Source organism: Hoplias malabaricus, chromosome 3 (assembly GCF_029633855.1).
Source record: "Hoplias malabaricus isolate fHopMal1 chromosome 3, fHopMal1.hap1, whole genome shotgun sequence".
Taxonomy (NCBI): Eukaryota; Metazoa; Chordata; class Actinopteri; order Characiformes; family Erythrinidae; genus Hoplias; species Hoplias malabaricus.
The window spans coordinates 16,359,658-16,386,467 of NC_089802.1; the positions used below are offsets into that span (position 1 = coordinate 16,359,658).

Below are 26,810 nucleotides of genomic sequence, written 5' to 3' on the forward strand. Positions count from 1 at the left end.
GGCGCAGCAAGTAGTGTCGCAGTCACCTGTGTCCGTGTGGGTTTCCTCCAGGTGCTCTGGTTTCCTCCCACGGTCTAAAAACACACTTTAGTAGTTGGATTGGCCACTCAAAAGTGTTTGTAGGTGTGAGAGAGGGGGAGAGAGAGAGAGGGGGGGGGGAAGAGAGGGAGAGAGAGAGAGAGAGAGACCCTGTGAAGGACTGGCGCCCCCTCCAGGTTGTGTTCCTGCCTTGCGCCCAGTGATTCTGGGTAGACACTGAATGTATAATAAAAACATTGTGTACTGTGTTGCATATTATATATTCTAATAAAGTGCTGAAAATATTTATACAATTTCTGCATATTTTTTGTGTTTAAACCACATAGTACTTGAAATGGTTGAAATATGGTGTATTTTAGACACTAAGTCTTCATATGTAATGTAATAAATGTAAATTATATGTTAAAATATAGTTTTTTTTTTAATCCAGTCTCATTTTCACTCTGTTGTTGTGTACAGGAACCATACTATGTACGCTGTATTAAACCCAATGACGTGAAGTCTCCACTGCTGTTTGAGTATGAACGCTGTAAGCATCAGGTGGAGTACCTGGGTCTGCTGGAGAATCTCAGAGTGCGGCGTGCTGGCTTTGCTAACCGTCAGACCTACCCTCGCTTCTTACAAAGGTAAGTTCTGTGTACATAAAGGGTCCATCGACGACATCCATAGAAAAAATATCAGATAAATATTATGTCATTGCCTTATTTTGAACAAGTCATTGTTTTCAGAAACATACTGCTGTTATCATTCCTAAAATCTTTCCTACAGAAGCTAATGGACTAGTAGGGCATTATTAATAACCAGGTAAACCTCTAATCACTTTATAAAAGGCTATAAAAAGCTCCAATAGTAATATGAGTTAATGCTTAACAGCTGTTAATTTAAAGATTTAATTACTTTTTATTATTTGAACAAATGTGGCAGGTGTTTAGATTGTACTAATGCATTTGATTATATTATTATTTATGTTTGTCACTTGGAATATTGAAAGGATATTAGTGGGATTAGTACAAATAATCAATCCTAAAAGTAGCTAAAATAATGCATGTTGTGGAAGAATGATGGCACCTCCCTGGTGGTGCTGCAATCTAAGCGCTTGCTCTATAATCAGGAGATTTTGATTTGGTTGCCCTAGCCATCTGAGTGTTGGAGTCTGGGAGAGCACAATTGGCCTCACTCTCAAGGAGAGCAGAGTGGACCCTCCACCAACACATGGTGCTAGCTAGCAGTTAGTTAGCATGCCCCTTCTGTGCATTAAGTTGGCCAGTGGCTTTGCATTAGCAGCAGTTCGAAAAGAAATGGAGGGTCGGCCACGTGTCATGGAGGAAGCTTGTGTTTACCTCTCCTGAGGCTGATGGCATTGTGGGTGAGGGAGACGCTGGCTCATTGAATTGGGGACGACTAATAATTGAGGAGAAAATTTGGCAAAAATGTGAAGATAAAATAAATGTTTCAGAGTTATTATTAGTTACTCTGAATCTTACATTATTTGGTATAGAGTCTTTTTAACAGGGAATTCACTGATTTCTCAAAATTATTTCTGTGCAATTAAATGAGTAAAATGTAAACAAAGACATCAATTGTGATATGGAAAGCTTCCTCAACAGCTAGTCTACTTTTTCATTATGAGCCACATCTAATACACACACACACACACACACACACACACACACACACACTCATGGCTCTGATGAGTTGATCAGATTCTGTGCGACACTCATGTTGCATAAAGACCTCCTAGCCGTGAGTGAGGTTAGACAAATTGAGAGGGAAGACTTAACCACACTTTCCAAATCACTTTTTATATATTTATTTATTTATTTATTTATTGCTTCCACTCTGTGTGAAGGCCATGACCGTGCATGGAATATAATCTCCTGCTTAGACAATGACAATGCCTAATGGGGCTGTGGGAAATGTTCCAAAGAGTCAAAATTTACAAAACATGATTTTATACACAGACAGACTAGGACTCCTGCTGCCCTGCTTCCCGCTGGCCTTGTTCTTGTTAGTGACCAAGCTTAGCCTGTACCACTTTGTGAGAGAGGACGCAGAGTCTGTTATGAAAGAAAAGCACTCTTACCTCACAGAGGCACTTAGGTTTAGCTTATGTAATGTACGTTTACAAAACTCAGAAAATTACATGTGCATCTTACCTGTTAAAACATCACAATATTTGAAAGTGCCATAATCTACTGGATTATTACATGATTAGTAATTATGAATAGCTTTAAATGCTTTAATATTATGCATTTCCCCCCCTCTGTAACTCCATTTTCAACTTAACGTGGGCACTGTTGATTATAGTTATGGATTTTTAAAGCTTGTAATGTAACATTAAATAACCTGATGTGTGGCATAATTCTGTGTTACTATAATTAATCCTTTTCCATTTCAGGTATAAAATGATTTCTGAATTCACCTGGCCCAACCACGACTTGCCCTCTGATAGAGAGGCAGTGAAGCGTCTGCTGCAGGGCTGCGGCTTTGAGCACGATGTGGCCTACGGCAAGACCAAAGTCTTCATCCGCACACCTCGCACCATCTTCAGCCTGGAGGAGCAGAGAGCAGAAATGGTGCAGAGGATTGTCCTCTTCCTGCAGAAGGTGAGAACCACAGACAACACATGACCCTGGGGGAAACATGTCTTTGAAATGATTTTCACAAATGCATCCTAAAAAGTTTCCAGCTGCTGTGTTCAAATGATGTAGTAAACAGCTCCAGGATCTCGGGTCCTTTGTTCAAGCCCTGTCTCCCAGCACTGTCTGTGAGGAGTTAGATGTGTTCTCTCTGTGTCTGTGTGGGTCTTGTCCGGGTGCTCCAGTTTCTTCCCACATTCCAAAAAAACACATGTTGGTAGGTGGATTGTCTGTTCAAAGTTATATAGATTTTATAGATGTTCCTGCCTTGAATTCTGGGTAGGCTCCGGCCCTGTACTGGATGAAGAGGTTACAGAAAATTAATGGATGTATAGATGGATGGATGATGGTCAGCGATAGAAAAATGAAGAACAGGGTTTTTTTTTTATCAATATGAGAGATACTTAAAGGGATCAGTCGAGTGTCTGTTTATTTCTAGTGCTTCTTTGCAACATTACGGCACGGTGGCTTAGTGGTTAGCACGTTGCCTCCCAGCGCTGGGATCTTGGGTTCCAGTCCCATCTGGGTGGAGTTTCCATGTTCTCCCCGTGTCTGCGTGGGTTTCCTCCGGGGTCTCCGGTTTCCTCCCACAGTCCAAAAACATGGAGGGTAGGTGAATTGGCTTCTCTAATAACTGTCCTGGTGTGTGAATGAATGTCTGTATGTGTGAGCCCAGATATGGATTGGCGCTCTATCCTGGGTTAAACCCTAGTGCCCGATGCAGTCCTCCAGGTGGACGGTCGTTCCTGGTCGAGAGTACGCTGTGCGCGTTTGGCTGCCGCTTCTCACCAGTGTGTGTGTGGATTGAGCGTTCTGAGCAGTGTGGATTGTAAAGGGTGTCTAGAAAGGCGCTATGTAAGTGTAAAGATACATACATACATTAGTGTAAACTTATATATTCCTGAAAAGAATTGAAAAAATTCCTCACTTAATACTTCAGTGAAAAGTGAGGAGCTTAACCAAGTCAGTTTTATGTCCTGCTTGTGTCTATTATCTTCATATGTGCCCACATACATCTGCCCTCCCACACACACACACACACACAAACAGAAAAAAAATAAATTAAAATCCTACAGAGAAAAATAGGCTGCAGAGGCCGACCAAATGCAGGACTATCACATCTGCACTGCAGGCCTTGCAAAGTACTGACACCACTGTCACTTAATAACACAACAGTGTCCTCACAGCAGCACATCAGTGACCACAACAAGGTAACACACCCAGCATGGTGCATAAATTCTACTTCACAATGGGAGGGAAACACTGAGCAATTAATACTCACTGTTTACATATTTTACTGCGGTGTGTATACTGCGGCTCTTTATTTTCTTAAATAGTATTAATTATGTTTATTTAAGTAGCTGAAGAGTTGAATTCTACCATTTTATCGTGTACCATACTTCATTTTCTGCTTTTAATTTAATACCTCATATCTCCTGTAGCCTAACTTTCACAACTTTTTAAAAAAAAACAGTACATTCATTAAGAAGATGTAATGCTTTAAGTAGATTTTACAAAATCCACCTTCTCATTCTGCAGCAGTTATCCCCTCCCATTAAAGAAGAAGTTATTTAGAGCCTTTGAAACTCTTTTGATTTTGACTGAGATGAAGTAGAGGGAAACCAGTCAGAACAGGGGTCATTTAGATGTATTTAGCAATTTGTCCTGCATTTTAAGAGCTAGTAAAAAACAACTCAAATGAGAGAACAAATGCTAGTTGTTTAGTGTTGGATACTGAATATATTCTTCCAAAAGCCCCACATATTTTTTGTGTGGTCTTTCTTCAAAGGGAAACTCGTGAGACTATTGAGTTCAGTACGCCCCCACGCCCTCCCAGCATGTATTGATGTATGATATGCCGACCTTGAGTGTGTGAAAGGCACTATATAAATGTGTTATTATTTTTATGTTCAATGTGTTAGTGTATAAGTTCATATGCAAGTTTTTTTGTTTTTTGTTTTTTTATCTCTCAAAATATTTCAGACAGAATGTGTTCAAACACCTGTACATCTAGCCCTTAAGGCCAATTTATTATTATTATTATTAACATTCTGTATGGCCAATTCTAGCACTGCTAAATACTGCCTGGATTATGACAAGCATGCATTTCTGTTAAGGGAGTCATTGGAATCCAACAGATCCATGTCAGTTTAGTTCCATTCTTAAAATTCCTGATTACCAGACATTCTTGTGGACTCTTCATTATTAAAGCAGACAGTGTGACAAAATGAGACAGGAAGCCTAGTGTGTATCTTACATAAACACCTCTAGTGCCAGCATTTATTATGTGATTTCAGTCATTTCCTGTGGGAAGGTGGTGTTTACCAAGGTGTTTTGAATATAACCTGACACTGTTTTTTTTCTGTCTGCTTATGAAATCATGCCTTAGCATCCTCATTTATATCATTATGACACATATATTGGCCTCGTAGGAGTTTAAATCTGTGCTCTTCCGCTATTTTAGATGTTTTTAGTGACCTTTGTATTGATGCGGGCTCCTGAACAGAGATATTGTCCTCACACTGCTCTGTCTTCCCCTGTTCCCCTGAGAAAAAGCTTCCATTTGGGACTGGGTGGGGGATGTTGTCACTTTATTAAGCCCACTGCTCACCTCTAGGCTATGACAGTCTCTCCCCAGCTAATATCAGTGGTGTCTGTCTAAGCTGAGTGACAGGTTCTGAACTACTAAACACATAGAAACAAAGATCCAGCTTAAGGCAGCCCTGTGATTTTTCCCTCTTCGTGTGTGTTGTCCCTCATCACCTTTCCCTTTGTTGTCTCTGTCCTCTGTCTGTCTTTTTTTTCCCCGTCTGTCTTTTGCCAACCTTAGATCATCTTACATTCTACAATCCCTTTATCAGCGCCTGGCAGGCTGTGGTGGTTTATGCCAGCACTGCCAGCAGTGGCAGAATCTGTGCCATGGCACCCATCCCCCAATACGTTCCCTCTGATAAATATAGAGACCCTCAAACAAGAGCACTTTCCCCAATAATCCCCTCTCTTCTGGCATCTACACTCTAAAAATAAGTTCTATTTATAAACTAGGTGGTTTTGGTTCTGTAATATGATAGAATGAGCTACATTCAAAGCAAAGAAATACTGTAGATATACACACATGTCTGCACACATTTGAACCCTGTGTAAATGCTATAAGTTATTAAATGTTATGTTGCTTAGCAACCATAGCCAACTACAAACTGTACTAGTGGATTTATTTATTTATTTATTTATTTATTTGCATTATGACTAATAATAGACAGTAGTGTAGCCTAGTTTTGTGTGTATACCTCTCACACCTAAACATGGCCTGAGATATGTTTGTGTTTCTGTAATATTCATATATTATTATATTCACTCCGATAAATAAATGCTGTATAGGTACTAGCGAATCCTGAATAAATGAAAGAATTTCTAAGCATCAAATGTCCACTAGTAGATGGACAGCAGTGTTTTACTTATTGCCTACACCCCCTTTGCTTATTGGAATTATTGTGAAAGTTCTCTATATCTTCAGTAAGCATTTATTTATGCATTAGAATATACATTAAATATTGATGTCAGTGTCACTTATATGTTCCAATCCTCTTCTTATAGCTTCCCACTATTTGTAGATAGTCCACAATACCTTGGTTTAGTTAATCAATTCTTTACTGAGTTCGGTTAATTCAGGGGTTGTGGTGGTGAAAAGGAACCAAACATATACCTCCCAATATATAGTTTTTTTTTATATTTTTTTTTTCAGTGTTTAACTGAATTTATTATAATGATATAGTGAAACATTTATATGTTGTTGCGGTATTCCTAGGCTGCATTAAAAAAAAAAATAGCAGTCACAGCAGTTAGACCGTGATTAAATCAATGATCACTTGCATCTACAGCTGATGCTAATAGTAAAAATATTCAGCAAGATGTTTGTTACACGTAAGAACAAGACAAGCTGTTAGTAATTTAGTCGACTAGGGGAAACAATAGCCAGCAGATAGGTAGCATACTAATTTGCAAATGTCCTTAACAGAACAGAAACTCAGAACACATAATAATAACACAAATACCATTTGGTGCTCTCAAATAGTGCCTATAAATATAGCTCTTTATTTATTGACATGGTACAATGGCAGTGTTCAAAATAGTACACTTACTTTTAGGGTTGAATGATTTGCGAAAGGAGTACAGAATACCAAATTTAACTGCAAGGCATAGAAGTGAATTATATTCAAGCTGCTGTTTTGGTTGTGTTTGTTTGGTTTTATTATTTTTATTTTATTTTTTTCAAAGGAGCTGGGGACAGTGGTTGTGATGTTACAACCTATGGGTGTTTACTTGTGACTGGTCATTGGACTCATCTACAGGCCATTTGAGAGCTGTTATTGGGTTTAATTTACTCACTTAAAAGCTTAATTTGACACAGGCTATTATAAAAATGAAGCTCTTGCAATTTGCAGATTTTATTTGTGATATAAAAGCTATTCCTCTTTCAGCACTTACTTTACCACTCACATAAATAGCTTTAAACAATTTTCTCAGCTGGACTGGATAATTATTGCACAGTATATTTCTTTGCATAATAGCATTGAAATTCATTGAGATTCCATGGTCCACTCCCTCTCCTCAGCTTTAAGGACACGCCTCGGGACGTGTTTATCTGTCATCGTCTTTCAGCTCTTTAACCAAGTGGAACTGCTGGGGGCTGAGTGAAAAGAAATGAGGGAGCAGGGGTTTAACACTCAACCATTTATTTATTTATTTATTTATTTTGCCCAGAGTCTCACCTCCCCAGCTCAGTCCACATCCTTCTCGCTTCACTGCCTCCTTCACACTTCTCATTTCATGCTGCTGTTCAAGGCGTCCTGTCCTCTTCCTATTCTCCTCCTTTCCCTTAGGGCCCCATAACACTCTGCATCTCTCTGTCTGGCTCCTGCCAGCTCCTCTGCTCTGGATTTGGCTCTCAGCAGCAGTTTAGACAGCATCAGAGCTCAAGGACCAGCTTCACTTCATCAGCCGCTGCACATTACACATGGCTCTGAACGGAGGCAATACACAGCAAAGCGGATTAGCTGCTGCTAAACACAAACATAGATCCTCTGCATTATTCATAGGTTTCCTTTTTTAAATACATTTTTTATAGGTTCACACTCAGTCGCATGCTTTTTATGCAACTCAACTTGCAGTTTGCCATAAAGCCCAAAAAGGCAAAAAAAAAAAAAATGATTTCCAAATTTGTTAACTCATCCTGTAAACAGTCATTCTCTCATTCATTCCATTTAGGCCTCATTCAGTCAATATTTATTATTTTAAGCAATATTTATTTTTAAGTTTTTGTTATTTTAGAGATGATGGTGATTTATGTTCAAATTTTTCAGTTTAGCCTTTATTGCTGTTGTTAGAGCAGATGCCCCAAGTGACATAACCATCTATAGGTGTTGTCCTATCATCGAGAGATTGCTTCCCAGTGACGTCATGACCAGAAAGTTGGAAATTATTGGTGTAATTTTGTCAGTATTTTCACAGACACAAATAATGTCAGTACATATTCTCTCATATTGCGTAACTTTAATTTAAAGCTGTATCCTACAATTAATATCTTTTTGCCGTAATTGAAAGAGGTATGCCTGAGCAGCATTGCCATAAGCAGTTATAATGAATCGTATGCTGTTTAATTTGGGTAAAATAGGGCACCCGATTGTATTTGTCATCCCAATATCGGTCTTTGCAGTGCTGATAGACATCCTGACCAGCATTCAAAACTGTCAGTTTGTTATTGTTTTGTGTGTGTCAAGGCATCACTATTTGTATTAAAGGAGTAATAAGTCATTCTCTCCAATGATGCTTTTTCTTCTTCATGTATCGTGTTTATACTTCCACCTAATGGCCTGGATGTATCAGGGGTTCAGTATTAAACCTATTTTTAAAAAGACTGGCACCACATGGAGGATCTTCTTTAGGTAGCATATACTGCTTGTTTAGGGATCATGATGTAACTTGATACTTTTTCTCGTGTGCATTGAATAATGTAAATAACTTTTCCTTCATTTTAGTAGTAAAAACCAAAACAGTCTGAGCTTAAACCAACTCACCACAGCTTTTTTTTTTTTATTTTGATATCTTTAAATGCTATATCACAGTACACTAATTGCGATTTGGTATGATGTCCATAGTATTTAACCCTACTTTGTACCATATTGTGTGGTGAGTTATGTTGTGTTGTACCTCTGAACATAATGACCATAATTTGACTGAAGACCAGTGTGGCTCTCTTTTCTCCTGAGCACTTTTCTCCTACATCTTTTCTGGGTTGCTGTGATGGATTTCTCTGACAACTAGAACATGTACTTTTACAGTGTCTCATACAGGCTGACAGTCACCTGGGACTTGCATCTCCTGATCCTTCAATTTTAACTTGTCATGTCAAACTAGAGGCTTTCATGACATTTAAGCACATGTTTGATGTATGGCTGTAATTTCCCAGAGCAGGCCATCACTGTTCAAGAGTGGAATAGAAAAGAACTGTCCTCAATCTTGAAGCAGTGAAATACAGACCTTTCAGAAATGGCTTCTCAAAGTCGCCAGCATAAAGATATGCAAGGTTTTTTTGGTTGTTTGTTTGTTTTTTGTAGATTCCTCTTGTGGTGTTAGATATTTGCAATCTCAATTTAATTTGTTTTTGTTTTTTTTATTCAAAACTATTAACATTTTTCTCTAGCATGATTTGTTAAATTGTTAAACCAATTAGGCCTAAATGATTTTTTTTTATTGTGTATTGATACTAGTGCCGTATAGACCCCCTGAGGTAGTTAATACAGCCTATAGTGTGTTAAGAAGTGATTTGGACCCTGTATTCCCAGATCTGGAAGTGAACAGACACACACACACACACACACGCACAAATACTTACACCTCATCCTCGTCCAGTCCACCATGAGTTCATAAGTTCATAATAAGGTGTTAAAATCCAGAATATCTGTGAAATACATATTATTTCCAAGCATTAGAAACTTGAGAACAGTGAGAGATAAAGCATAAAGAGACATTAGAAACAAGTGTATGAGACTCTCTGCATGCTTCAGAGAGAGAGTGAGAGAGGAGAAGGAAGAGGGATAGGAGACAAACAAGAATATTTACCATAGCAAAAAATTTAAAGCACTACATTTCCCACAGTACCTTGTAAATCCAAAGGTTTAGAGCTTAAGTTTTGCAGGTGGCTTTCATGCTTGCATTTACTCTTATTGTGAGAACACAGTGTATTTTCTCTGTGAAAATATGAGCACAAGTAGATAAAAGCATAATAAAACATTTTAAGTTTAAATTCTTAATTTGCAGTTTAATAATCAAAAATATCAATGTAATAGCCAATAATAATATTAAGAACAAAAATTACATTTTAGTAAAAATTTAATTCGGAAATGATATATAAAAAAAACAATTAATTATTTCATATTGGTAGGTGGATTGCCGACTCAAAAGTGTCCATGGGTGTGAGTGTTTGAGTGAATGTGTGAGTATGTGGTGCCCTGGGAATTACTGGCGCCCTCTCCAGGATATGTTCCTGCCTTTTGCCCAATGATTCCAGGTATTTCTTTTCTTTGGCTTACTACTAAACTATCAAACTATCTGCATTAGTGGAGGTGTGCTTGATGTAAAAGATGTGTAATAGAGGCATTATGGGCTGGCAAGTCATTTCACTTACTGATTCATCAACTGCTCTCCATATACTCATATGAAAAATCTATGAATGAGGCAGAGAATAGTCAAATATTTTTGAGTGAATTTTGAAGAATAAGTACCACTGTGTTCAATTAAGGAAAACATTTTGTTACTCAGCATACAGTATATTGACATATTACTATGCAGAGTAACAGATAACACATGTGGTGTAAAAACAGGAAACAATAAGATCTAAACATGTAAGATTGAGTAAAACAGGTATGTTGTTATTTGTGTGTGAAATATCCTCTCGCTTCAGCAGCTGTTTATTCATTTGAATGCAGTGCTGCAGAAATACATATTTTGGCCACTAGTAGGACTTTAGAGATCAAAGTGTTTCTTAGTCAGATATGATTAGTGGTTAGCATTTCAACATTTATCAAAATACATAGGCAACATGAATAAGTCCAAGGCTTAATATAGTTATGTGACTAAGTACTAATTATGGGTTGAGAGAGAGAGAAGTGTGTAGAGGAGGCATTGGAGGCAGTGACAGCTGCGTCAGAAACCCTGCTGTTGCAGTAAAGGAACGACAGCCCCTCTCTCCACACACACACACACACACACACACACACACACACACACACACACACACACACTCTCTCACGCGCTTGCTCTCTCTCTCTCTCTCCAGCAGTCTGGTAGAGGTCACAGTAAAGATGGAAGCCTCCTTCACACTGGTAGGTAGCTCATCAGGGCTGCGGTATTGATTTATGGAAATGCTTGTGTCTCATTCCCTCCTCCCCTGGACCGGTCCCTGGTGACTTCTTGCGGTCAAGATGTGCCACGCTTGTGCTAAACCATGTCACGCTCTCACACCAAATGTGATGTTATCTGCCCAGTGCCCTTGTACCGAGTGTGTTGTGGAGAACCGCAGATATTCCCCCTGAGGACTGGCACATGCAGGATTTGTGCACTTGAATTTGACTCCTGATTGGTGAGGGTGATTGCACCACAGCTTGATTAATGACAAGTCAGCTCACATTCTCTCACTCATCTGTAATTGTCTTTTGGCACCTGATGCAAACACAACAAAACACCACACATCCCAATGGGCTATACCATTGCTGTCCAACAAAGAATAAAATCTCCTTTCATGATTTGGTTTCATTTTAATTAACTTCTGAGAAGTATGCTATGTTTTTGGCTATTATTCTTTATTCACAGTGCAGGCTGTTGCCACTCACAAAGGCTTTACTCACTCATAACAAAATATTAGTTATTCAAATATTTCTGACCATTTAAAACGGTTTGTTTCTATTGTTTGATAAATATTGGTTCAACCTATATTTGTCAATAATACATTCAGAGGTTAGGGCTTTGTTCCCATTGTGACAACTGACGGAAATGTACCTATACTTTTTGGTAATAAACAAAATCACCAGTGTGTGGAAATAGAACTTTCCAAATACTGCAGTGTTTCCTATCACTGTGTTAAAGAAGATCAGTGCTGATGTTGTGTTTTGGGTCGTTGAGGATTATTATTTTTCGACATTTAAAAATATCCAGTGTTGTATACTGCATCAATATTTCAATTTATATTACTAAGATATATTGTGGCAGCACGGTGGCGCAGTAGGTAGTGTCACAGCTCCAGGGACCTGGAGGTTGTGGGTTCAAGTCCCTCTCCGGGTGACTGCCTGTGAGGAGTTGGTATGTTCTCCCCGTGTCCGTGTGGGTTTCCTCTGGTTGCTCCGGTTTCCTCCCACAGTCCAAAAACACACTGGTAGATGGATTGGTGACTCAAAATGTGTCCGTAGGGGGGTGTGTGTGTGTGTGTTGCCCTTTGAAGGACTGGCGACCCCTCCAGGATGTGTTCCTGCCTTGCCCCCAATGATTCTGGTTAGGCTCCTGACCCACCACGACCCTGAACTGGATAAGGGGTAACAGATAATGAATTATAATGAATGAAGTTATTGTTTTATGGATACAGGTATATTTTTTTTGTTTGTTTCGTGTTTTGTTTGACAGCTATTTCTTGAAAGTGATGTAATTATTTCCTGACACTGCATTTTGTAAATATACAAATCATTTGCCAAAATTTAAAATGGGTAGAAATCATACTGGGTTTACTGGATTTTTAAAAAATTGCATTTTGTAGCATAAACTGAATAAATACTTCACTGAATATTGTTTAATATGTTTATAGTTGATAATCTGACATTTAAAAATCAGTCTTTTAAGTTCAGCCTTTTAAATGCAAAATCACTGGACAGCTTAACATGCTTGGAGGTGAACAGCAACTGCCCAGATATGTTTGTTAATAGATTATGTTGTCACAAAACACAAAAGGGAACAGCAAGCTTTAGAAACCACAACAATGGCAGCAGTAAAATTAAGTAATATTTACTCGTCATTTGTGTGTTGTTCTGTTGTTATGTCGGACCGAATACAACTTTTGAACATCAATTCAGACAGATCAGTAGAGTGTTTTCAGTTGCACTGTCCATTGCTAATGGGCTTCTTTCATCAGCCACCAATCTGAAGAACGTTTGCTGCTTCAAAAGACCACAGCATAATTCTCAGTTTGAGTCAGATAAAAACTAACTTGATCGCTACTGTATTGTGGAAATTTTACAAGTGGCAAATCAGCAGCCTGCAAAGTTTACACATCACGCTTCATGTTTGCTTGGAACCACGAGTGAGCAGGTACTAAAAGTATTAGTCTATAAATCAGAATCAGAATCAGAATCAGAAATACTTTATTGATCCCAGGGGGAAATTGCAATTATTACAGTAGCAGCCAGTTGTAAAAGAATAAACACTCTAATAAAAATTTAACACAAAAGGAATTTTTACAATATGTACACATCTATAATAATAAATACGGATATACTGTATACAGCAGTAAGAGTATTGCACATTTGAGTTGTTACACTCATAATTAAAAAATTTGTTCTATTGTTATTACTGTACATGTGAAAGGTGTCGTGCTTTAAGTGTGGAAATGGTGTTCCCAGTACCATGTACTAAATTTGCCTGATGGAAATGCAAAACAACAAGTGAAGTCAAATAGATTAGTGTAGATACCATGCGGTGGAAATGTTAGCTAGCATCATGCTGAGTGATTGGGAAAGAAAGGGTCATCCTATCTGACATGAGCAAGGTTACTTATGCTCATCTCCCCTCTTCACCTCTGCATTGAACTTGCAATCTCCTGTTGATAATGGCAATAGTTCAACAGTTGTGCCAGTCTGCAGACCCAGCACAAACCATTTAACATTTGAAATGATAAACATTAATGACTTGGCTTGCTGCAGTTGCACAAAATTAATCCCGTTCTGCCAGACACCTCGGTTATCTATATATTTTTCCTACAGATAAGGTATGTAGCACTGTTTCTGGAATGAAAAAATAATGACCAAATATGCAAACAAACCAGATTTCCATGCATTACAAAGGGCCAATCTGAGCCAATTTGAACTGCAATCTGTCACACGTTTGGTGCCATGAGGGTTTCCTTACTCTGGATTTGATGAGGCTGTAAATTTGGAGCAGAGAAGCAGGGAGGAGATGCAGCATTGTGTTGAAATAGCGATCACATTGGCTTATTGGAGGGGAGGGGATACACTGTTGCTCTGATTTACACACAGTCCCCTGGGGGTCATCTCCCTTCACCTTCCTAGCTAACAATAAGCACTGCCGTCTGGCTGACTCCCTGTTTAAACATCTCCAGCTCCATCAGTTGGCCAACTGTGAATGAACAGTTGGCAGCGGATTCTATCCAGCCTCTCTGCACTCACTGTGGAGTGTTGTTTTGTGACTTATTTGGCCCTGTGTCCTGCTGCAATTTTTTTTTTTCATTTGTCGTGATATGAGGCATCATGGTGTATGAGGTCTGAAGCAGGAAATATTATGACAGCAGTGTCAGAGTTGGAGATGAGGTTCTGTGACTGTGTTGCAGTGTGGATGGCGTAGTGTTTCAGTCGTGACTCATGGTCCTCCAGTGGGACAGAGTGTGGCGGATGCATATGGTGAGGCATGGAGAGAGAGGTTGCAGTGTTGTTTGCAATCTTTTTCAGTCACTTTATTCTCATTACAGAGCTCGAAAACAAATAGTATACGCTTTGCAGTCCGAGGACAGATGTTTATCTCTAGGGCTACACTCTCAAAAAACTGTCACTCTGGTCATACCTTTTGCTGTCACTGTGGTACCTTCAGTTAGGGAACATAACATGTGTTGCCCTGCGAAGGACTGCTGCCCCTTCCAGGGTGTGTTCCCACCTTGCGCCCAATGATTCCCACGGACCCACAGCGACCCTGAATTGAATAAGCAGTTGTGGACAGTGAATGAATGAATAATGAATGAATGAATCCAGTTAGTCAGTGACAACTTTAGAAAACGTTTCTTAGCACTGTTGTCAGTTAAATATAGAAAATGAACAAATCAGATATTTTTGTTATCATATTCGCAAAAATCCTAACATTTCTGGAAACAGGATTTATAATATGATACTAGTGTAATTATAATATTATCTTTGATATTATTGTTATTGCAGCTGCAATATAATATTTTATCAATAAGATATTATGACCGCTTGAGAGGATTGTGAATAGGACAATATCGATGTTGATTTGGTCACAGGTTATATATTGTGCTGACTAAGATAAGGTTATGTTTTTTCCTGCAATTTCTTATTGTTTTCTGCAATATTTACCCAGTGCAGTGATGGGTTCAGTCAGCTCTAGTACTGCAACCAGCAGGGCTGTGATGACATCTGTGCTCCAGATCAGTTCAGGTTAGACACTGACTCTGAGAGGCACAGATGGTAAAACTTGCAAACAATGTGTCATCAGCGAGAGCCAGATCACATGGTTTTTATCCTTAAATGTCAAGAGATAATTTGAAGATTTTCTCTTATAATTTAAATATCATTATGGGAATCTCTTGTTACACCTTGCATCTTACATCTCTCACCGTCATGTTTACATGCTGAAAATGTTATTAATTGAAAACACGTGAGTGAAACATTGGACAGAGGACAAGATATTTAAGGCATTTAAAACCAACCTAGCTCAGCATGAACAGCATATGTTAATGCAGGGTTTAACGCTCCGATATCAATATTTACCTTTCATAGAGTAGGAAATGTGTAAATATGCCTTTATGTCTTCAGTTAGGTGCACAGAGCAGAGCATGACATCTATGTCCTGAAGCACACATAAGCACACATTGACTGCATTATAGTATTTACCAGACATAAACCAATTTCCATCCAGTCACTGCATGAGTCAGTGTAAAGTGAAGGGAACATATGGCACTAGCTTTACTGAGAGCTGAGCAGCTCAAACAGCTCCCTGGAGATCCATTATCTTCTATTATTAATGTCTAAGACGGGGATTACACCCTTTGAACTGCACTTTGAGTGTCGCAGATCAGGGTGTGTTTCTCAATGAGCAGTGTACACTTATTCACTCTAGGAGATGTGGCTGTAGTATATTGCCATGGTGACTAGGTTCAAGTGTAGGATGATTATAATGTAAATCTTTAGCTTTATGCATAAATCAAATTGGCCCACATCATGCTTTATATGACCAGCATTTCTTCTGATATTAAAGGTGTCAGAATGTAGTTTATCCTTATTTGCTTCAGTAATAACCTCTGCTAATAACATATTAGACCATTCCAATGAGAATTTGGTGGCATTAAGTTTGGATTAAAAAAGCCACTCTAAGTCCTATAGGTAATAATAAATGGAGTCATTATTCCATAGTTAGTAGCCCTATAGCAAACTATAGTAACACTAATGTGTTACTATAGTTACTGGGACTTTAGTATAACTAGTGAATATAAGAGACCACAGCTTTGCTAAAAAGCACATTAACTACAGTAAAAAGCCTTGTAGCTAATGTTGACTGGTACTATGATGTAAAGGACTGTAGCAAAACTGTAGTGTTACTATCAGATGTTTAGAGTTTTTTTGTTTATTTCACCCCCCAAACATTTTTATATTCCTCTTTTCCATTTTCCCTCTGTTGCAGGTGTGGCGGGGCACAATTGCAAGGATGCGTTACCGCCGGATGCGGGCTGCACTTATCATCCTGAGAGCATACCGGCGCTACAAGGTCAAATCCTACATCCGTGAGGTGAACCGACGCTTCAAAAATGTGCGCACAATGAAGGACCATGGCAAACATGTGAAGTGGCCCACACCTCCAAAAGTTCTGCGCAGGTTTGAAGAGGCACTGAGGAACATTTACAACAGGTTAGTCTTTCTCTCTCTCTCTCTCTCACACACACATATGCACTTACATTAGGCAGAATGAGAATCAAAGCTCTGACGTGAAGAAGAGTTAACAGACACTCATTCACAGTGAACTCCTACATTAGAGATGTCTGTGCTAATGAGTATCTGGACAGCTCTGTGACGCATGTTTTTCTTGACAAGGTCTGGCCTGGTGTAAGCTTGACTCTCAATGATGTCACATATCATCCTCCACATTAGTCACGGCTATTGTTCTGAGGTAATTTGCCTCAAGCCTATTTCACTTACTGGGTCTTTAAATACGTATCAGGTTTTAATGCTTAAATGTCAAAGGTATACATTCACTCAAATGTATGATTAATTTTTAATAAACCTGAAAGTATATCAAGGTTAAGTGATACAAAACAGGTCTTCAGAACACAATTCTGGAAAGACATCTAATGGAAGATCCATTTGAAGCTACATTGTAAAAATATTTTCAAAATTTTTGAGTAATTTGCCAGTACCATCTTGTAAATGTATAGTATTGCAGTCTGCAGTTTTACAGCAGTTTTAGCTAGTTTTTTATTTATTTATTGTACAGTGTCCTTGGGTCTCTTGAAAGGCACTTTCAAATAAAAATGTATTATTATTATTATTATTATATACACCATCAGAGACACATTTATATACTACAGTACACTCTGTAGATACTGTGATAGTATTTCCACCCACAACACTAAACTACCCATTTACTAATTTCATCTCTTGAAAATATACCACCAGAGATACACACATTTATTTGATATGTCTAAATTCTTACAGCTAATTTCATAATTTTCAGTATACACTTAGTGCTGGGCGGTATGACCAAAATTCTATATCACGGTATTTTTTTAAATTTAATTTAATTGTATCGGTTTCATTGTATTTGACAGGGTTTTTTTTCCCATGCATGACGTGTTAACTGCATTGATTGTGAGAACAATTTCTGCAGTAGAGTGGTAAAGAGTACCCTATCTATCTATCATTACACTTATATAGCGCCTTTCTAGATACCCAAGGACGCTTTACAATCCACACTGCTCAAAACGCTCAATCCACACACACTGGCGAGAAGCGGCAGCAAACGCGCACAGCGTACTGTCGACCAGAAACGACCGTCCACCTCGAGGACTGCATCGGGCACTAGGATTTCACCAATCCATATCTGGGCACACACACATTCACTCACACAATCAGACATTCATTCACATACACACTCATTCACTCACACACCAGGACAGTTATTAGACCCCGGAGGAAACCCACGCAAACACGGGGAGAACAGGGAAACTCCACACAGATGGGACTTGAACCCAAGATCCCAGTGCTGGGAGGCGAACGTCAAGAGAATACTCCCCTGTCAAGAGAATTTTACCTAGTACAAAAAAAAAAACATTTCCACTTTAATATTACATGTAAGATAGGTTTGCATGGCCCCACGGTCATAATCAGTTTTCAGAGAGTGACACAAATTAGTGAAGAAATCATATGGCATGACTGTTGCAGTGAAAATGTTGAACCTTAACACATTTTTTAAGACAACTTCAAAACTATAGGATAATTTTGACAACTTATGTAAACCAGCTACACTCTGTTAATGTTATCAATCTCTCACCAGCTTTTTGTTTGTTTGTTTGTTTGTTTTAGAAAATTTCCCTTTTATTAATTTACAACATGTATTTAAATAAATAAGAGGTGTTTACATATAAAGTAGCCAGGGCTGCTCGTTAATGGTTATATTGCACTGAAGAAGTCCAAGATATCTTTATTAAATAACAATACTTAAACAAATAAATAATAACAATAATCATAAATAGCAACAATGTGCAACTCCCAGCAATAATACAATTGATACTTTAGTTTGGGCCATGTCCGACCTTTTAAACCCAAAGTACCTCCAGACAACAGACACGGCTCCTTTTTTTCGGCAAATGTTCTTCTTGGTCATCATCTTCTATTTCAATATCTGGTACAACTTCTGGCTAAGAACTGCCCCTGTCCATTTTCACTGTGCTCAAAAACTCCACTAATACTTTTGCCCCGTTCCATGCATGTTTAGCAGTGCATCACTGAAAAACGTCCCCAGTGAAACAATTTATCGCCATGCTGTGTTCCAGACACGATTAGGCTTCGTATCATAACAAAAATAAAAACCAGTTTTCAGTGCAAAACCGGTATAATGCGCAGCACTAATACATTTGATTTTTTAGTGCTGTGTGATTTAAAACAATTCTACTTAATTCAGGGAATTCAGTGGTAGTTAATTTTATATGAACTGATTTTAAATGATACAGTATACAGTTGAGAAGTGATATAACCTTCACAAATCTGTAGCCAAAACACAACAATGTACTATAATTAAATGAATCAGTGTTTTATTGTAAAAACATTAACTGTTATTTACAGTAGAATTACAGCAGATGTTTACAGTGCAATGTAATATGTTCCTTGGGGGTGCTGTTTCTGTGTGTATGTGATGGTGTGTTATAGGTGGTGGGCTTGGACACTCATTAAAGGCCTCTCTCCAGAGGAGATGTTACAGGTCAGGGCTAAAGTGGCCACTCTGGAGTGCCTGAAGGGTCAAAGGTCAGACCTCGGCCTGCAGAGAGCCTGGGAGGGCAATTACCTGGTCAGTATGAAGGGCACAACCAATATATCAAGGAATGTAATAGCAAAAAACTGCAAATGGAATATTGAACTGAGCCATGTTTTTCTGAAAATAAGATCCCTGTGCATTGTCTTTATATTGTTTTTGTTCTGCACCATGCGTGTGATTTCAGAAGAGGGACACTCCTGAGACAGCTTCGTCATTCACTCTGGTATCCAGTGATCTGCAGAGGAAAGATAAGTTCATGAGAGTCCTCTTCTCCTGCAATGTTCGCAAGGTATAACATGTATTTCTTGTGAAACTGGTATCCATATGTCATATATTATATCAATTTTACTCACAGAAAGCAACATATATAAATTGTAATATAATGTGTAATGTTTGAACAAAAAGGGGTTATGTGTTAAAAATATAGCACAATGTTTATGATAAATTATATGAATATATTCATATATTTGTTTTGACAAAATGTGCTACATCTGCATTGGCACATTTAAAAATATCAAAATTATAAGTACAGTGATTATTTACCATGCCACTAAAAATCTAGTTGAACAGGAATAATTACTATTTTTTTTTTTTAAGTAAACATGCAATTGCAAGGGCGTACGTTTGCTCTTGACATTGGTGGGTGGCCTATGAACCTACCGTTCTATCTTTAATCTGTCTTTAGTTATGTCTCAAAAAAAATAACCCAATGTACACATCAGTACCATTAGAATGAAAAGTAATTGTGTGTCACCAAAATTCTAACATTAGACATGTCAACTTAACAGCCTCTGTAGGTTAATAATATCCTTACACAAAGCTGCATTTTTCTCTGCCGTAGAGAATTTCAGTTAATTTCCAAACCATGTTGTTCATAGCGACAGACGATTTTAGCCTGCTGTATGTTGTTCAACAAAGTCTATCATATCATTATTATAATAGACTAATTTCATTTGCGAACTTGACTTTAAGTGACTTACATGTTTCTTTGAAAAATAGTTCCTTATGTCCTCCTTCTTTTTTGCTGCCATCATCAACACACGTTGCACCTGAGTCTTGCATAGGACTGGAAAGTTTTCCTTCCAGTTTTGCCGCTGCTAACAACAAAACATAGCTACAAAGTCTCACGTGAAAGGCACAGCCAATCACACTGGCCATATGTATTACAGGGAGGTAGGACTCAAGTAGAGAATGTGAATTTAACCCTTTCTTCACGTCCAGGTTAATGAGACGTTGACAGTTTGGGTGGGGGGGGGGGGGGGGGTATTATTGGGAATAATTCAATAATCGCTAATTCAGTCAGATTATTGGTGGGAACAATTCAATAATCGCTAGATATTGGTGGGGACATGTCACTTCCATCCATGCTAATTCTACGCCCTTGAATTACACAACATGCATTTAGTTAAGCACTGGTGGGATATTAATGGTAAGAAATATATTGTTAATCACAGTAACATTTATTTTGATAGTGATAAAACATTATCATATTGCCCTTAGGGGTGGCCCTGTGGCGCAGCAGGTAGTGTCAGAGTCACACAGGTAGATTTGAGTCCTGCTCTGGGTGACTGTCTGTGAGGAGTATGGTGTGTTCTCCCTGTGTCTGCGTGGGTTTCCTCCCACAATCTAAAAACACACACTGGCTGGTGGATTAGCACCTCAAAAGTGTCCGTGGGTGTGTGTGTGTGTGTGTGTCATCCTGTGAAGGACTGGTGCCCCCTCCAGGGTGTGTTCATGCCTTATGCACAATGATTCCAGGTGGACTCCGAACCCACCACGACCATGAAATAGATAAGTGGTTACAGAGAATGAATGCCTAGCTCTATTTCAGGGTTATGTTTGTTTGTTTCTTAAATATATACACATCAATTGGTACACAATTTTTTTGAACCAGCAGCAAAAATGAACGAATGAGCAGAATGACATCATGTGATTGTTTGAGTGAGTTCATGTCACCTGTGAAAATTTGCAAAAATAACAAAGCAGTAGCATTGCACCTTTGTTGTCGAAACATGATTTCTACTGGAGTTGAAAAATTATCAATTATACCTGTAACAAAAAAAAAAAAAAAAATATATATATATATATATATATATATATATATATATATATATATATATATATATATATACATTAACTTACTAACGTCCACATAAATGATATAATGAATCACATTGGTTGTGTGAAGGCCTGTTCAAATGTATTCTTGCTTTTATCTGTTTTAGTACATTTTTAAACTGCTGTTCATTTGACTTCTATAGATCAACCGATTCAATAAGGCAGAGAACCGAACATTGCTAATCACTGATCGCCACCTCTATAAGATGGACCCACTGAAACAGTACAAGCCAATGAAGAGCATTCCACTGTATAATGTAAGTATCTACTGTCTATGTAATACCAGTTTCACTAACTTTACCATTTTAAATGTTAATGTTAGCACACACATTCTTACTAAAAAATATTTTGGAGATGCTAGGTTTGATCCAACAGAGAGAGAGAGAAAGAGAGCATGTTATCCAGTGCATATTAATAGCTCATATTAATTCCTTTAGGAATGTCTTCTATCTGGCACCCCTTGGTAAATTTTAAATTATCCAAGGTTTCCATTTAAGGCCGTAGCTAAGCTCTGCATGACATTAAACTGATGTTCTTGCTCAGGTCGAGCCCTTCCCCTGTCTCCTGGATTAGTGAGCACTAAATGGGCTTAAAGCTGGGAAGTTGACCTTCCTGCAGCAGCGATTTCATTTTCCCATTTTGGAATTCAGAAAGCATAATCTGCAGAAGAGCGCTTTATTGTCGACAGTAGCAGGTAGGAAATGGAGAGGAGAGTAACCTACAGTCCTGATCCATCTGTAGTGTGTGCAAAGGCTACAGTGGGCCTGGGGCCATGTTGCTAGCAGAGGTCTGGAATACAGGGCTGAGGGAAGGGGGGCTTGGCTCCAGTTCATAGCACAAAGGGAGAATGTCTACAGGCTGTGTAGTCGACCTTCTGTCCTCTAGAGAATCTTGCGAGAATACCAGCCAGAGCAGGAAGAGAAGTAGCATAAACGTTGATTTGGAAAAAAAAATCATGATAAATGTAAGATTTGCTTTCGAACACTAAACTTCGAAAATAGGTTGGATATTTGTTAAAATTCTCAGTCACTGACTAAAGGATACGCTATGCATTTTTTTGTTTATTTGTTTTTTACCGCCTTTCTTTACCGATTTGTCTCAACTAAGGTATTTTCCAATTTTAGGGACTGTGTTTTTATATTACAAAATGAAGCTGAATGTTTTTATCAAACATCAATTCCACATTTTTACACAACTTTTTTCTTTAGACTTTACATTCAAAATGTTTAAATGATAGCATCGTCTTGGCATGATGATATGAAGATACAGTATTAATCATGTGTATTTGCCATTTACAAATCAAGAGTTAGAGGGAGGAGAATATTTAATGGTACTAGAATAAGTAAAATCCCTTGCTCAGTTAAACCCCTGTTAATTTATTATTCCAATAAGGAATGGGCTTCTTTCTAGTGATATAAACACAGTAGCATGGATTTATCCAACAGCAAAAGCCTTTTCCATCCCAGTGTTGGTATTGTATTATTAAGTGGTTGAGCATGCCCTGAAAAAAAAAAAAAAAAAAACATAGGGATATTAAAAAAGATCTTGATAATCCAGCGATACACACACCCCAACCCCCCCCACACACATGAAAAAAAAAAAACAACATTCCACCCTGCTCCTCAACTGCGGTCCTCCCTCTCCATCCTTCCTCCGCGCTCCACTGTTGTCATGCCAACATCCCAGGAGATGAGGTTGTCATGGCGACGGGGCGGGAGGAGAGATCAGCTGACGTCTGGTATCGTTCAGGCATGTGCACAAATCTGCCTCCTCCGTGTGCTCCTTCTGCTCATGCTTCACTCTGGCTTCTTCATCCTTCTTTGTCTTTCTTCTCTCTCTCACACTTTCTTCTTTCTCCCTTATTTTTTTCATCTTCCAACGTCATTTATGTAAGAATAACTATAGATATAATAATAATATTAATAATAATAATAATGGAATGTATATTATTTTATGAGAGATTACAATGTGTGGTGATTATTGTTCACAGCACCCACATATGGAAATTAAAGAAAAATAAAGTATAAAAAAAGTAACATAATTAATAATTATAAATTTACACAGCATTAGATTCTTCATTAAAATAAGTAAACGTTTGTTAAAAAGCCTTTGCTGAACATGGAATATGAACATTTTTTAGGTTGTTTAATTCAGAACAAACCTTAATACAGAACAAAATCTGTATCTGATATCATTACATAAATTACACGTGCCGCCTTTCATAAACTCTGACATCAGACTGTTGCAATCATGAACTGTAATCATAAATCACATCTTGTTATAGTTGTAAAAGGTAGAATGAGACATTTTTATGTGGGCAGATATGCTGAGCCTTCATGATCACAAAAATATAAGAAAACACATACACACACACACACACAGAGAAGGACTCAGTGGTTATGTAACACAGTCCCTCAAGAATAGAGCAGAGAAGGAGAGAGAGGGTGACGGATTCCTATTGCCATGGCAATTTACTGCCAGTCCTGGACCAGAATAGTCTGGTCTGGTCAGCACTCCCACTGCTCACTGCTCATTTCCCCTTTATATTTTCTTCAAATTGTTAAGCTTGTCATATTCCTAGGCCAGTAATGAGTGTCCTATTTGGTTCCCATTTAACCACAGCGAGTGTCATCTGCGTTTTTGTATGACTGTATTTCACTGAAGCCTAGCACACCCTGGACAAAAGCTGGAGATTATTCTTTTAGATGTTACTTTTGGAGCAACCATCTCAACTTAGAGAGTGAGAGTAAGTTTTTTTTGAAATGGTGAATCCATTCATCATAAGCTTTTCAACAAGGTTTTGTCTGACAGCAACTAAAATGGTGGTCTAGCAATATACACAGTTTATTATGCGTGGGTTGAAAGATAGGAATATGAACCTGAATCAAAATTTTCAAAAGAATTTGTTTCAGTGAGCCACATGTAAGAAATTATTCATAAAGAACTATACTATGCTTTTTGCCAAATAGCCTATTTCTTAGACTTCTAAATGGCTTATAGGGCTTAAGCTTTTACTTGTCGCTTAACATTTCCCCTTGAGGTTACACATCACAGAGCACTTCCTTACCCACTAGAATAGTTTGCCCTAATAATGTATCATCAAACATGAATTCAGAGGTGTATAATTAGCCTTATTATCACCCTGTTTGTCTGTTGATTTGGGGTGTGGTCTAAGAGCATCATTGAAACTAGAGGTGTATACTAACAGAACTTGTAAAATCAAACCTTAAAAATAATAATAATTTAAAAAAAAATTCAAATGGTTGCAAATAAAGAATATACAAAACAAAATTATATTTAGGAGCTAAATGGAGTAAAAATGCATCAAGACGTTATATGGATTCTTAGAACTGATCACAGTATTATACCATGAGTTATGGGATTATGTTCTTTGGTCAAAATAAAAATCCCCTAATTCTAAATTATCCTGGTGAATATTTCAGGTGGTTTAGAGAGATTTACACTGCTAATGAGAGTAGAGCTCACTATACCAGGCTGAAATGTGTCTATGTTTTTGTGTTTATACAGTTTTCTAATTTCGCCCCCCTTCTTCTCTGTCTTTCCCAGGTGACCGGAGTGAGTGTATCCCCAGGGAAGGACCAGCTGGTGGTTTTCCACACTAAGGACAGTAGGGATCTAATTGTGTGCCTGCAAGGCATGGTGCCTGCAGGGGAGAGCCGCATTGGAGAGCTGGTGGGCACGCTTCTCAGCCACTTCAAAAGGTATTTGCTCCAACCACTACACACTGGACATTGGGCTCACCAGGAGAAACGGGTCATCTTTTAGGGTGACATTAAGAGTGGATGATGTGGAAAAATTATAACAATACAAAACTGGAACTCATTGTCAACATAAACCATATGTATCATGATATTTAGTGTCTTTGGGGTTTGCAAACAAGTAAAAAGAAGAGTTCTAGTGGTCATAAACATAAACTATTTAGTACCACTTTAAAATAAGACTACATATAAAAAGGTTTGTAAATGGCATGAAAACATGTTGATTACACAGTTATTCATTATGTTGTAAACACAGTAAATGTAATTAATAATCACTTGTAATACAGAGATAGAAAGGGCAACAGTGACCTCTTATTTTGTCTAATATTGAAAGTGTCATATAACTCACAGTAAATGTCAAGGTAAAAAATAATCTCAGACCTGAGAAGGTGAATTTAGTCATTTCACAGTTTAATGTAAACCACATTATCATGTTTTATCAATTTATTAAACTTGTTGGGTAAATGCTTAAATGTATTAACACATGATAAAACAAAGTGAGATCAGTATTTAGCACGATCTGAGGTTTAACTGTAGACGGATGTGGTTCACTGTTTGGCAAACACCAGCTCACTGTTGCCCTCTCTGTTATAACTGGTTATTAATGCAAAACATATTTCTTAATAATTACTAAACGGATTTTAAACAATTTCTAAACCTTCATAAGCATAGTTTTATTCTAAAGTAACTATTTTAAAAGGAACTTTTTTGACCCTTGTGAGATTTTAACTCTAGGTGTGTATTCTCAGGAGAAATATCAGAGCAGAAGGAGATGTGAAGTAAAGTCTTGTTTGTCTAGGAGTAGTCTCAGCCACAGATGCTCTGCCCACAAGAGAGTCTGATACATTCAGTGCGTTAAGCTGGCCTCACTGTCAGGATTCTGCCAGTTGCATTCTAATCCACATATATGCACTTCCGTACAGTCAGATTCCTTTCCTTTTCTTGGCCGTGTTAAGTACCTAGCAATCTTTACATTGCTCTAAAGAACTGATTTTGGAAGTATTATGGTAAATCTTATCCCACAATAAGACATCTAGCTTCACATAGAGTGACCCTAGAAGGCCAAAAGAAGTCATTCAGCAGCTAGAAACATCTTAAAACAAAACTGTGTCTTTTATTCCCAGAGTCTGCTTATTATGCAACAAACTGCAGAGAATCACTTTAAATGTGGTTCACACAGATACACTAGAAACGCTGCAAGCTTCTTTTGAGAGAATTTGGAGGAGAGTGATTATAGAAGAGTTCAACTGAGGCAGCATGTGGAGGAGGGTGTTCTATTTTTTTCTTCGATTCTCTTGCAGATAGAGGATTGGCCAGACATTCAGAGTAATCTGAGTTGATGTGTGTCTGTCTGCTGTGTGTGTGTGTGTGTGTGTGTGTGAGTGTGTCTGAATTGTCATTCAGACTGATGTTAAGCCATGCTGTCAGTGAAGTGGTCAGCAGGATAGGAAATGAGGACACTCTCTGGCCTCTTTGGTCTCTTTAGGACAGAGAGACAGAGATGTGTGTGATTAAACACACACACACAAAGCAGTGTTTAACTGTGCCTGGAAACACACCAGCAAAAAACTCATTGTCCTTCTCGTCACTCCTGCAAAATTACTAGAGCAGCACTTTTAGAATGTCACACTGCAGATAGTACCTTCGACTGCGTGAGGAGTACTCATGTAAACGTGCTCATCCTTTTGATCACGCAAATCTGTTTATT

General features: G+C 38.2%; 1 protein-coding gene across 1 annotated transcript in view; it reads left to right on the plus strand.

Moving 5' to 3' along the window:
* Window positions 1-26,810, plus strand: part of myo1d (myosin 1D) — a 90,708-nt gene that overhangs the window by 47,026 nt on the left and 16,872 nt on the right. Inside the window, exons 15-21 of the mRNA XM_066664645.1 lie at window positions 499-665; window positions 2,438-2,645; window positions 16,362-16,585; window positions 19,100-19,238; window positions 19,390-19,494; window positions 21,467-21,580; window positions 24,891-25,045. Coding sequence (XP_066520742.1) covers window positions 499-665; window positions 2,438-2,645; window positions 16,362-16,585; window positions 19,100-19,238; window positions 19,390-19,494; window positions 21,467-21,580; window positions 24,891-25,045 — 1,112 coding nt within the window. The remainder of the gene's footprint in view (window positions 1-498; window positions 666-2,437; window positions 2,646-16,361; window positions 16,586-19,099; window positions 19,239-19,389; window positions 19,495-21,466; window positions 21,581-24,890; window positions 25,046-26,810) is intronic.